We start from the raw sequence: 13,395 nt of genomic DNA on the forward strand, positions 1-13,395 counted from the left end.
GTGCAAAATAGAGACCAGTTTGAAAACTTTTTATAAAATTTTAGATTGGTCAGGTTACCAGAGAAATGCTTTTAAAAATGGTGGGAATCCGGGAAGGACTTTAAGCCACTGGGAGATAATTACATTTCATTTAAAAAATTATTCCCCAAAATAGTTTGAACAGTAGCATCCTGATGTGATGCTCTTTTTCCCACTGTGCCATCATCCCTTTCAGTTCCTATTTCTCTCTCCAGGGCTGATGATAAGAGAACCAACAACTTGGATTCATCAGGACCAAAAAGATGGCTGCTGCCTGAGAAGCAACTCCTCTTCCTTGACTATCAAACAGGGAATACAGCTCACTCTGTTCCACCACAGAAAATGACTACCTGCGGCAAAGGATATGTACATGAAGGCCCCAAATTTGAAAGTTAACTGCAAGAAATGAACAAGGGTATATGGATCATTTACAAACTCTAAACAGTCACTGAACACTTTTCAAAGCTTTACTGTCAAAAATGCTTTATCCAATATAAAATAACACTGCCTAAAATACTGAGTACTGTAAAAATCAATACAACTTAGTTGAAGGTATATGACTCCTTAATCTGCAACAGATAATAATTTCTTTAGGTCACGCTTCTAAAACCCTGAATAAAATTCTTACCCTGGCTTCCAGAAGTGTAACATCCATTCCAAAACTTTGTAACTGACGAGCTGCTGCCAGGCCTGAGACCCCAGAGCCTATGATAATTACCTTTCCGGTCTTTTTAGCTAAAGGAAAAAAAAAAAAAACCACAAAAATTAGAGTATTGTCACAGTTTAAGAGGTTGTATTTTTATTTTGTTTATCATGAAAATTTCTAGGTTCCTAACATGTCCTGCTGGTCTTACAGAAAATAAACAATTCAGACAGTTATTTTCAAAATATGGAAACTATCTGAATACAAATCAGCAAATACTTGAAACAAACTTTAATTCAATATAGAGAATCTACAAGTCAAATCCATTATCTTAAAATTTACTTTCTCATTACTTCAGTTATGTGTTCCAGCATCTGTGGCCCTTGTTTAATTTACAATGAATATTCTGCTTTATTTACCTCAGAGATAGATAGGGCTGGAGCAACCAACCTATTTAGTCTGGGTGTAAGTTATTTCCATTAAGCTCTACTTCTGCAGTCTTAAATTAGTATCTCTTTTCGAAGAATTTTTAAAGCATGAAAAGTAACTATTAATTCTGAGAATATGCTTATCTACTGGCTCTCTGGCAGACATTATCTAGATACCATGAATAAGCAACCTTTAGCAGGATAAAGAACTGGTCAGTAACAACAAAAAGAAAATATAGTATCTTTACTATGCATCCATCAAACCAGAAGTTAAAGAAAATGCACGTTTATAAAAAGATTTTATTTTAAATCTGACTTCTAAGAAGATAAACCTGGGGCTATTTTGACTCTAGATTTTAAAGTCAAAATGAAATGCTAACAGCATCATGAACATAAAACAGAGTCCTAGAATCCTAACTTAAAACCATGAAATGCATTAGCCAGGTCCTTACTTGGTAGGGGTTTTATCCTCTTATAGATGCCGAAGTTGATAAGACCATGACGCTCTAAATAACTGTGAACTCGGTGGACAAGCACGGTATCACCTACAGAATAAATGAATTTAAAAGCATTTATATTTTTAGCAGTTTAGACAGAAATTTCTTCTAATTCTTCTATTTCTCCATCATGAAGTCATTCTATACATCTCTTCCATAAGCTTCAGGTCATGTGACTCCTTTAGAAAAGTGATTCTTAGAACTATTCGTCTGTGAGGTAGTCCAAATTGCATTACATAATTCAGAATTTTTAAAACCGATTATTCCACTATAGATAGAAAGGAAGCACAAAACCAGACCCTTTTAGAGTAGTTGTAACACTCATTTATTTTGGCAAAAATTTCACAAGACGCTGGTGGTAAGTGGGAAACAAGAAAGCCAGATAGCCAGTAAACGGAGTGCCAACCAAGTTTTCTACGGATCAAAATTTGGATCATAAATCTAGGAAGATAATTTAGCAATCTCCTGAACTCATTTGGCAACACAATTTAAAGACCAGGAAAACAAACACAAACACATAGAACAGGTTTTCTATAAGGCTCATTTGTGCACAGCAGGATATGGTGAAATAAGATAGAAATATGAATGAAAAAATTCATTATCAACCGTGAGACTCCTGGAAGGACATATCAACTTTCACAATCTAATCCCAAATTAATTCTACTGAATACACTACTTACTGTTATAAGGCGCTTCTAACTGTTGGAGAGTAGCCTCGAATGTCAGCTGAATCTTTGGATTATCCAACCACAACTGCAACTGTATTTAAATGACAGAAACTGTATTATATACAAATAGACATATACCATTTACCATCTTTAAAATCCTCTATTTACCTTCAAGACCCTGACTATGGGCTTTCCTTTCATTAACACAGTGAGGGCTATATTTCTGACAAAGAAACTGATAAAACACAAAGCCGTGTCAAATTAGTGAACCACTGAAGAAGTTGGGGGATATTTATTCTAAAAAAGAAAAATAACTAGTAACTTGCCAAGGTCATCCAGCTAGTAGGGAACAACTAGGACTTAAACCTGGGGTATATGCTTCCAGAGACACAGATGAAATAAAATCCGTAAGACCTAGTGATCAATTAGACATGCAGAGCTGGGAGAAAAAGAAGTGCCAAGGATAACTCCTCAATTTTGGGCTCACATGACTGAGTTGGTATGCCATTCACTGAATTAGGGTCACTGAAAGAAGAAAAGAGATCATAAGTTTATTTTCAAGACAACCAAGAAGACATACAAGACAGGCAGCTAGACATACAGTCTGGGGCTAGAGGAGTGTTACAGTCTGGAGTCATCTGCTTGTGAGTGATAACTGAAGCTAAATGTGTAGAAGACGGGTGCTAGGGGGAAAAAACAGAGAAGAGAGGAGAGCACACCTCAGTCTGAGCCTTAAGAACTCCCAGCTGGTTCATGTAAAGACTACTTGGTAAGAATAAGCCTACAAAGCAGTCAGAAAAGACAGCAACCAGTGAGGTAAGAGGAAAACCAGAATACTTCTTTTAAGAAGAAAGACATGGTTAATTTCGAATACTGCTGAAAAATAAGACGAGGAATGGAAAACATTATATTACAATCAGTGGAACCTTAATATAAATTTTCTTCAAATTAAATATATGTATTTGTAAAATGCAAGACAAATTAATACTACCGTAAAGCCTTACCTAAAAATTAATAAAGACTGCTCCATAGGCAAGTATCAATCATGGAGTCATTTGATTATGTGTAAATAAACCATATTAGAAGGAGACGGGCCCACACCCATACGCATCCTCCACTTTTCCCTGTGGCCACTGTCAACGGAAAATGGAATTCCCAAGTACACACTAAACCCTCAACAAGTCTTCTTCCTCCTTCCATCCTATAAATAAGGCTCAGATCATAGATTCAAGCTCAATAATCATAAAATTACAGTTTCAAAATCAGAGGCAAAAGAAGTTTGTGGTAGCTAAAAGGCAGACAGGCTAAAATGACACTTCTGAGCTACATTAAAAATAGCTGAAATCACAATGTAAACTGCTACACTGTATCACCCTAGAGTACAATGAATATGTTCTGAATACACCTTGCCTTCCTCTACTCTATGGCTGAAGAATTTTTTATGAATAAAGGACATGAACAGAAAATTCACAGAAGAAATACAAATAACTAATAAATGTGAAAAAGTAGTCTCAGTAATCAAATATAAATTAAATGAGATAGGTTTTGGCTTATAGCAGCAAAGATTATCATGGTTAATTTTAATAACAAAAACAGGGTGGGCAGTGAGGATGTCAAATGGTCAGGCTTTCTGGGAAGCAATCTGGCAACATGTATTAAACTTAAAAAATGTTCATACCCTTTGACAGGGTAGTTTTCCTTCTAGAACTCTATCCTAAGAAAATAATAATCAGAGATAGGGTCAAAAATGTATAAGGCTGTTCAGAGCTTAATTAATAATAAGGAAAAATTAGAAGCTTAACTGTTTAACAGTTAAATTATGATCCAGCTGTCAGACGAAATAGTATGCAGACATTAAAATCAAATTAAAATTAAATTCAGTCAAAATTAAAATCAATCAGGAGTAGGCTGTACCAGATGAGTAGAACAGAAAAAGGGTTTCTCTTACCTTGGGAGGGAAAGACAAAGTGATTATTAACAAAATATTTATATTTTTAATTTTAAATAAAAGATTCTTAATGTATGCCGTGGATTGAATTGTGTCCTCCAAAAATATGGGTATCAATTTGGCTAGGCCATGATTCCCAGTATTGTGTGATTGTCCACCATTTTGTCATCTGATGTGATTTTCCTATGTGTTGTAAATCCTCTCTCTATGATGTTAATGAGATGGGATTAGCAGCAGTTATGTTAATGAGGCAGGACTCATCTACAAGATTAGATTGTGTCTTAAGCCAATCTCTTTTGAGACATGAAAAAGAGAATCGAGCAGAGAGACATGGGGACCGCATACCACCAAGAAACAAGAGCCAGGAGAATAGCGAGTCCTTTGCACCTGGGGTCCCTGTGCTGAGAAGAAGCTCCTCCACCGAGGAAGATTGATGACAAGCACCTTTGCCCAGAGCCAACAGAGAAGAAAGTCTTCTCTTGCAGCTGGCACCCTGAATTCAAACTTCTAGCCTCCTAGACCGTGAAGAATAAATTTCTCTTTGTTAAAGCCATTCACTTGTAGTATTTCTGTTATAGCAGCACTAGATAACTGAGACAACATATATTTATGAGATTATGAAGTATAATAAGGATCCCCCAAAAAATGCATGTAAGTAGGATCTCAATTCTCAAAAACAAAAATTACATACATATTAAACAATATATACCTGAAGGTTAATAGTGGTTATCTCTGGGTAATACAGTATTGTAGACATTTTAAAATTCTTTCCTCCTTTTCTGTTTTTTTCTATATTCTCTACAATAGTAATATACACTTTTTATAATCCAGGTGAAAAAAAGTTGACATGAAAACTTACTGTGCGGTTTCTGATGAACAGAAAAACCTTCTGGGTCTGCTGTGGTCCACTGATGATATCAGGAAAACAGGCTGCCTCTTGAGAAGTCATCCGATCGTGGGGAAGTCTGCTCTGGAAGGCTGCACCCTCCACACCTAGCAAAGAAAGCAGAGGACTTCTAGGAAAAGTGCAAGCAAATACAAAACTCGGGATAATGATTATATCTCAAACTCCTTTGTGCCTGAAGAACTCTGTAGAGTTTTGCCCCATTCAGGCAGATCCAACCTTTTAAAAAGACTTCCGATCTGTCTCAAAAACTGAAATGTAACTTAGAATTTAGCCATTCTTTTGAGCTTAACATTCCAAAGTTTACACTTTACTAACGAGTGAAACAATATACCTTATAAAACATAATAAGCTATTTAGAATATTTTCTTCATCCATAAAATAATTCTTAATATTGGATGATACTCAAATAAGCATCACTGATGTACGATAAATCTTAAAACTAAACAACTAGAATAAAAGAAAATACACTAATAGGAGAGCAAAAGAGGCTGTGGGGTGAAAAACACAATCACACACTTTTTAGGATTACAGCAAGGAAAATAAAGAGGACTCTAAGGCTTAATAATCAACAGTAGGAAATACATGATCCCATCAATGGTGCTATCCGTTAGCTCTCATAATTCAATGCTGGCAAGCAGTGAGAGAAATTAAGCAGAATACAATTATAAGAAAGCAAGCAAGGCATTTACCTTTTCTGGCAGAAAAATTAGAGATGTTTTATTATATACTACAAGTAAAAATATATGTAAATGTATTTCTAAGAACACCTTATAAATGTGTCCTTAAACACCATTCTATAAAATTAACAATTTAAAACACAATTTAAAGAGTTTCAAAATTCAGTGTCATTGAATTACACACTAAGTAACAAAATATGCACCAAATATCCATACTTAATTATTTTAAAGCACATAATGCAAGAAGTTGGAAACACTGATAATCGAAGTAAAATTAAAGGAAAGGCATTAGTAAGGTTAGGAGAATAAAAAGAACTAGGCAGGTAAAGCTGTAACTTAGAAAATTAGACCTAAGCTACTGAGGGGTTTGTTTCCACAAAGACATTAAAATGGCAAACACTACCTAAAAAGAAATAATGGTTAACAAGAGGTCAAGCAAAAATGTCTAGTGTTAATATAGGCCACACTGTTCTTGGAGACAAGGAGAGAATACTACCCAAACACAGTAGATAATGAAGGCACAAATATTATGTTTCATATTACTAAATCAAGTCAATAACCCTTGAGTTTAATGAATCCCAACCTAAAATTAAAGACTGTCAGGACAATTAATTATTCCTTAAGGAAAAAAATAATCAAGTAAGAACCATATTGCTGCTGAAGGGGCATTAAAGTTGAGGCAAGAAAACAAGAAATGCTGACTATCAGGGGTACAGGTTATTTCAATCATGTGAAATCTTCTAAAACTAGACAGTTTTGATGTCCCCAGTCCTCTACTACCAAATCTAAATAAACACTATAAACAAATAAAAAAACAAAAACCAATACCAAAAACCTCTCACAGTGTAAGAAGCACTGTCTACACATTAACCTGGGTATTGAACCAAACATCTCTTAATAGGTTACTTCTTGGTATATTTCATGAATCTGTATCACGAACCTAAAAATCAACCATCTCTATTAAACTCTACCTCTCCCCACTAAAGACAGATGTAGTTTTTGTTTTCTTAGCTATATTATCTTCTACATGTTTAATAAGTGGTCACCAAACATTAATCCTACTGCCAAGTATTATTTTCAATGACAGCCAGAATAACCGAGCAGGAATAAACACTGACTCTTCTTTTATACTTGCCTCCTCATTTCAAGTGTTTTCATCATCAAAAAAAAAAAAAAATCACTGTAATATAGCTGGTTAACTTTGGGAACCCTGAGAATATTAAACATTTAAGAAATTTATTTGCCATATGATTCAGCTTTATATAAATCATGTGACAGTTTCTAAGCATCTATAAATCACGCATCAAAAGTTTAACAAAAGGAACTAAACTAAAAGTCACCTGTGACATCAATACATGCTTAGAATAATATTTTTCTCCATCTCCATCTTCTGTATATCTACAAAAAGTAGTTATTCTTAAATACTCTGACAATAATTTTTAAAAACAAAAATGGTCTCTAAAAACTCTGATTATTTCCTTCCTTTTGTTTTTTTAGGGATGAAGACTATTATTTATTTCAAGGAGTAAAGATTCTTATCAAAATTGGAAAGAAAGGCCTGCAAGATAAAAATCGTATCTTTTTTTTAAGAAACAAAAAATATGTTCATTTGGAACCTAAACTATTCAGAAGCTAAACCAAAATATTCTTATTTCCATAGTAAAATAATAAACTACTTTGGATGATCTAATTCATCAGTATCTTCTTTGGGGGAAAAACCTTAAAGAATGCAGTTGACCTTAACAATATCCTTATTAAAAGGAGGCAGCACTAGTACAGATAATCCATAATTAATTTACACTTGGCTCTGGAACATAGTTTAGTACTTTAGTGTTTGTGTACACTAAATGGAATCTGGTATTCTGGAAATTTAGAATGTTTCAAAGATGTTACCTAAATTTTTAAGAAGCCCCAAGGCTGCCTATATACCAGTCTTGTCCTCTGTTCAATTCCTTCTTGCTCACCACTTCACACAGGAAATTTCATCAACACCTTTCAGAATGCAGTCATGCTGAAGCGGAACCACCCTTTCTAATGGTCTGACTCACTAACACTTTCTCTGAAAACACTGTAAACGAATTAAATATTTAGGGAAACAATAGGAGGGTGTAAGACTATAGGCCCTCTATTCCATGAAATCGTCTCCCCCCGCATTCTGACAAGACACAATCTTTGACCAGAGTAAGGTAATAGATACATAAAAATTAACAGAGAAGAAAAGCCTCAGTGAGTGACTTGCCTTTGATTTTTTCATAAAGTAGATAACTAGCTATACAGCTGGATTTCTAGTTGAAGAGTGAAAACAAAAACCGATGGAAGCTACATATAAAAGACTTCCCTTAAAATTAGCAAACTATAGATGCACCATATTAAGTCTATAATGGTTTAAAAATAAAAAGAACAAAGCACAGGGGAAGAAAAAAGAAAGAAGAGAATCATGATTCCTTATGCTTTAGTATTTTGATCTTTTGGGTAAATGCAATTTTAAATGAGTCTATGAGGGAGGGTGTAAGGAATAGTTCATGTACTAAAAACCAAGACTCCTGGGTTAACACTCCTCCTCCACAACTGTTGGTGTATCCCTGGTCTAACTTCTTTGTATTGCAAGTCCTAATCCATAAACTAGGGGTGATACAATACTATCTGTTTAAAGGCAGGAAGCCTGACCCGATGACTTCAAGTTCCCTTCCAGCTCTAAGATTTAGGATGTATACATCAACTTGATGTGGATTTTAAGAAGTCAAGATATGACCCTGGCCCCAAGAAGATAACCATGAGGGACATCTGGCTTCATTAAGAGAAGAATGTTGATCACTTATAACCACATGTTTCTAACTCTGATTGATCATCCCACAAGTGCACTGCTTTGGAGCATGACAAAGACCTGAAGAGAGATCTTGAAGGGTTCAAAACAGTCACCACCATTCCCGGTAACACTTAAAACTTATGTTCTACTAAGAGTAAGTCAGCAGCACCATACTTTATGAAAGTCTGTTTTTACTTTCAGCAATACAGCCTATGTACTTTAAGCTAAAGAGCAAATATTCATTCACATAAAAACAAAAAACGAAAAGCAACAAAAGAAAACTCAATTTCTTTCTTCAAGATTAAAGCTCTAAAGGCCATCCCCAATCTTTGGGTCCCACGGAAGCTCTAACTGTGTATCATTTGATGAAAAGCATTCTTAAAGGTTTATCTACCAAGATATAGGCTCTGAATGAGGATTTTAGTTCCTCCAAGATAAGCATGTACTGATTATCAACCTCCAATCCTTGGGATAACGTTTAAATATATCTAACACTCTGTATCCCCTAACTATGAATGTCTGTACTAACACTGAACTACTTTGATTCGAGACAGTAAAATGCACATATATGCAACTGCAACAGACAAATAATTTGAAAGTAGATTTAACAGTTGAAAAGTGACAAACTCTGAAAGTGAGTAATACCTACTCCAGTTCTATCAAAATGTATATACAAACCAGCTTTGAGCACTGGAATACACAAAACATTCTTTAAGAAGCAAAGGATGAAATTCAGACATGCTACCTTGGATTACTGGAACAAACTTCAACTGTTCCAGATAGTGACCCCTATAAATCATTTAACCCTTTGTTTTTTCCTGGAGGTAAAAAATCTCATATTGTTAGGTGTAAAAAGAAGTATCTTGGATAGACTTTTTTAAGAAGAGAATTTTCATGTGAGAAATTTTTAAATTGCAAAATGATTAACTAAGTAATGTTAATTGAAAAAAAAAATGTACCCAATATCATCTAACAACCATTTCTAAAGAAGATGTCACTTTCCTGCATAATTCCTCTGACTAATCCTAGGATAAGGAGCCTTGGTGGCACAGTAGTTAAGCACTTGGCTGCTAACCAAAAGGTCGGCGGTCTGAAACCACCAGCCACTCCGCAGGAGAAAGATGTGGCAGTCTGCTTCCGTAAAGATTTACAGCCTTGGAAACCCTTAGAGGCACTTCTACTCTGTCCTATAGGGTCGCTATGAGTCGGAATCGACTCGACGGCAACTTAGTCCTAGAATGCCTTTCAGTTCTGTTTTTGTAAGACTTTCCAGTCTATGGCTTCTATCTGTATATACTGCTGTATTTCTTTATTAGAGGTCCCATGATTCCTAAGTCTGTATTTTATATCAAGTTTACTATTACTGTAAAGGCTGTTGTGGAGAAAAGTACCTGCCATCTCCTCAAAAACACGAAGAAGAGCGGAGGGCTGAGATCGGCCTGAGGACTTCAGAAGGTTTTGCTTGCTTTTGGTCTGGCTACACTCTCTTCTATTACACTACTCTATCCTGTGGGTTAAATTTCCCCTGCGCTTCTGGCTAAAATGTGGATACCACAGCCAAAAACACTTGCAAGCATCAATCCCTGACTTGGCGGCTCTTGCTACTAAGTGGCAAGCATCTAATGCCACCCTCACCTGATGCTTGGCCGTCTCCATACCCTCCAGAACTGTCGTCTTGAAGTCCTCCTGCTTGCCCTGTGGAAGGAAAGAGGAGAACTCAGGGACCTTACTCCATAAATTAAAATATTATCTGGACATAAAGGCCTAGTAGTTGGCGACTCATGAATTCACCACCAACTAGTAAACCCATTTTCAGAGAGTTCCTTCTTCTGGAATCAAGGACCAGGGAACCACATCGTAGTCTTCCAAATTCTGGCCAGGAAATTTCAACTTTACACACATGATTCTTGTTGAAAGGCAGTGGAACAAAGTACATAGCGTTTTTAATCGCTAAATACTTGCAGTCAGTATTGTTTAACGGTCAAGGGTGGATGGGGAAAAAGTAGGACTCCAAGTGTCTTTTACTACCCATTGCTAGGTTGAAAATGGATGTGGCACGGGCTCTAGGACCTACAGTTGCAACAATTCAGCATCAGCTCAATATCCCTTTAACTTTCTACCTAAAAGGAATAAATATAAGACAATAAGCAAAAGATAATTTTAACGAAAAATCCTCCCCTTTCTCTTCAAGGGAGAGACTATAACTAAAAGATTCAGCTCCAAAAGAAGTTTCATTTACTACAAATACTAGACAGTACTAAACCTGAATATGCCAGTGCTTCCTTAGTAGAATTTTAGAACATACCTTAAGACACCCTACAGCCATATGCCAAGTAATGTAGATAGACCCACACTTCGGAAGGAGGAGGAGCAGACAAGATCTTGGGAGAGCTTCTACCTCAAGCTACATACACCTTGTAAGAAATATCCCTTGTTGATTAACGTGTAGGAAAACTTTAAGAAAAGTATCAAAGCTTCAAAGTTCAATCTGAAAAAATTAGGAATGACTATGTTCCAGACTCTTTCAAAAGCTGTTACCAAGAGAGATGCTATAATCTTAAGCTTCTAGCCACCTGGTACACTATGGAAAAACTACAGTGTGAAGTTTTGAAGATATGAAAGGACCACCCCCAATGATATGAATCTGGACAAGTTTCACCAAACAGTGTAATTTAAAAGCTATATCCCAAATAGAAAGCACACTGATTATTCCAACACTTGAGTTAGAAGGGAGCAGTAAAGTGAAACGAAGCCCTTTACTATAAGAATGCTCTGAGGTCTGTGGGACATAAAGTAACATCTTCAAGTATACGAAGGACAGAAATAGGTATTTAGATAAAAGAGGTAATTGATAAATTAATAAAATTGATCATTTATAACGATATTAGAACACGTTGCTAGAAGGCAAATGTTCTTTTTTGAAGGTAGAAAAGAATGTCATTCTAAATTTATTTTACTACATGAAGGGTCCTTCAGGTTCTAGAAGGTTATGCTTTTCAAACAAGGCACAAGGCATATGATTTGTTGTTTAGAGACCTTGGAAAAAGATATATGAATACGAAGTTATTGTTGTTAGGTGTAGTCAAGTCGGTTCCAACTCATAGCAACTCCTGTGCAACAGAACGAAACACTGCCCGGTCCTGCATCATCTCACAATCGTTGCTCTGTTTGAGCCCATTGTTGCAGCCACTATGTCAATCCATCTTGTTGAGGGTCCTTCTCTTTTTCACTGACCCTCTACTTTACCAAGTATGATGTCCTTCTTCAGTGACTGGTCCCTCCTGATAACATGTCCAAAGTATATGAGATGAAGTCTCGCCATCCTCACTTCTAAGGAGCATTCTGGCTACACTTCCTCCAAGATGGATTTGTTCATTCATCTGGCAGCCCGTGGCATATTCAATATTTTCTGCCAACACCATAATTCAAAGGCATCAATTCTTCTTCTGTCTTCCTTACACATTCTCCAGCTTTCACATGCGTACGATGTGACTGAAAATACCACAGCTTGAGCCAGGTGCACTTTAGTCCTCAAAGTGACATCTTTGTTTTGTAACACCTGAAAGAAATCTTTTGCAGCAGATTTGCCCAATGCAATACATTGATTTCTTGCCTGCTGCTTCCGTGGGTGTTGATTGTGGAGCCAAGTAAAATGAAATCCTTGACAACGTCAATGTTTTCTCTGTTTATCATGATGGTGCTTATTAGTCCAGTTGTTGAGAATTTTTGTTTTCTTTACATTCAGGTGTAATCCATATTGAAGGCTGCAGTCTTTGATCTTCATCAGTAAGTGCTTCAAGTCTTCTTCGCTTTTAGCACGTATGATTGTGTAATCTGCATATCGCAGGCTGTTAACGAGTCTTCCTCCAAACCTGATGCCTGTTCTTCTTCGTATAGTCCAGCTTCTCGGATTATTTGTTCAGCATACAGACTAAGTATGGTAAAAGGATACAGCCTTATCGCACACCTTTCCTAATTTTAAACCACACAGTATCCCCTTGTTCTTCATCTATGTACAGGTTCTGCATGAGCATAATTGTCCTGGAATTCCCATTCTTCGCAATTTAATCCATAATTTGTTATGATCCACACAGCTGAATGCCTTTGCATGGTCAACAAAACACAGGTAAACATCTTTCTGGTATTTTCTGCTTTCAGCCAGGATCCATCTGACATCAGCAGTGATATTCCTCATTCCACATCCTCTTCTGAATTCAGCTGAATTTCTAGCAGACCCCTGTCTAAGTACTGCTGCAACCGCTTTTGAATTATCTTCAACGAAATTTTACTTGCATGTGATATTAATGATATTGTTCAAAAATTTCCACATTCTGTAGGATCACCTTTCTTTGGAATGAGCACAAATATGGATCTCTTCTAGTCAGTTGGCCAGGTAGCTGTCTTTTCCAAATTTCTTGGCACAGACGAGTGAGCTCTTCCAGCACTGCATCCATTTGTTAAAACATCTCAGCTGGTATTCCATCAATTCCTGAAACCTTGCTTTTTACTAATGCCTTCAGTGCAGCTTAGACTTTTTCCTTTAGTACCATTGCTTCTTGATCATATGCTACCTCCAGAAAGGGATTAACGTTCACTAGCCATTACAGAAGTGCAAATTAAAACCACAATGAGATACCATCTCACCCCGGCATTACTGGCACGAATCAAAAACACTGGAAATAACAAACGTTGGAGGGGCTGTAGGGAGATTGGAACTCTTATGCGCTGCTTGTGGCAATGCAAAATGATACAACCATTTTGGAAAATGATATGGCAGTTCCTCAGAAAGCTAGAAATAGACAT

At 36.3% G+C, this 13,395-nt stretch overlaps 1 protein-coding gene across 1 annotated transcript in view; it reads right to left on the reverse strand.

Annotated features, from left to right (window-relative positions):
• Positions 1-13,395, reverse strand: part of KDM1A (lysine demethylase 1A) — a 63,319-nt gene that overhangs the window by 29,401 nt on the left and 20,523 nt on the right. The window contains exons 3-7 of the mRNA XM_023732193.1: positions 10,228-10,287; positions 5,062-5,195; positions 2,267-2,345; positions 1,542-1,634; positions 647-753 (exon numbers count right to left, since the gene is read on the reverse strand). Of these exons, the coding sequence (XP_023587961.1) occupies positions 647-753; positions 1,542-1,634; positions 2,267-2,345; positions 5,062-5,195; positions 10,228-10,287 (473 nt within the window). The remainder of the gene's footprint in view (positions 1-646; positions 754-1,541; positions 1,635-2,266; positions 2,346-5,061; positions 5,196-10,227; positions 10,288-13,395) is intronic.

This window comes from Trichechus manatus, unplaced genomic scaffold, assembly GCF_000243295.1.
Source record: "Trichechus manatus latirostris isolate Lorelei unplaced genomic scaffold, TriManLat1.0 scaffold00048, whole genome shotgun sequence".
NCBI classification, from domain to species: Eukaryota; Metazoa; Chordata; class Mammalia; order Sirenia; family Trichechidae; genus Trichechus; species Trichechus manatus.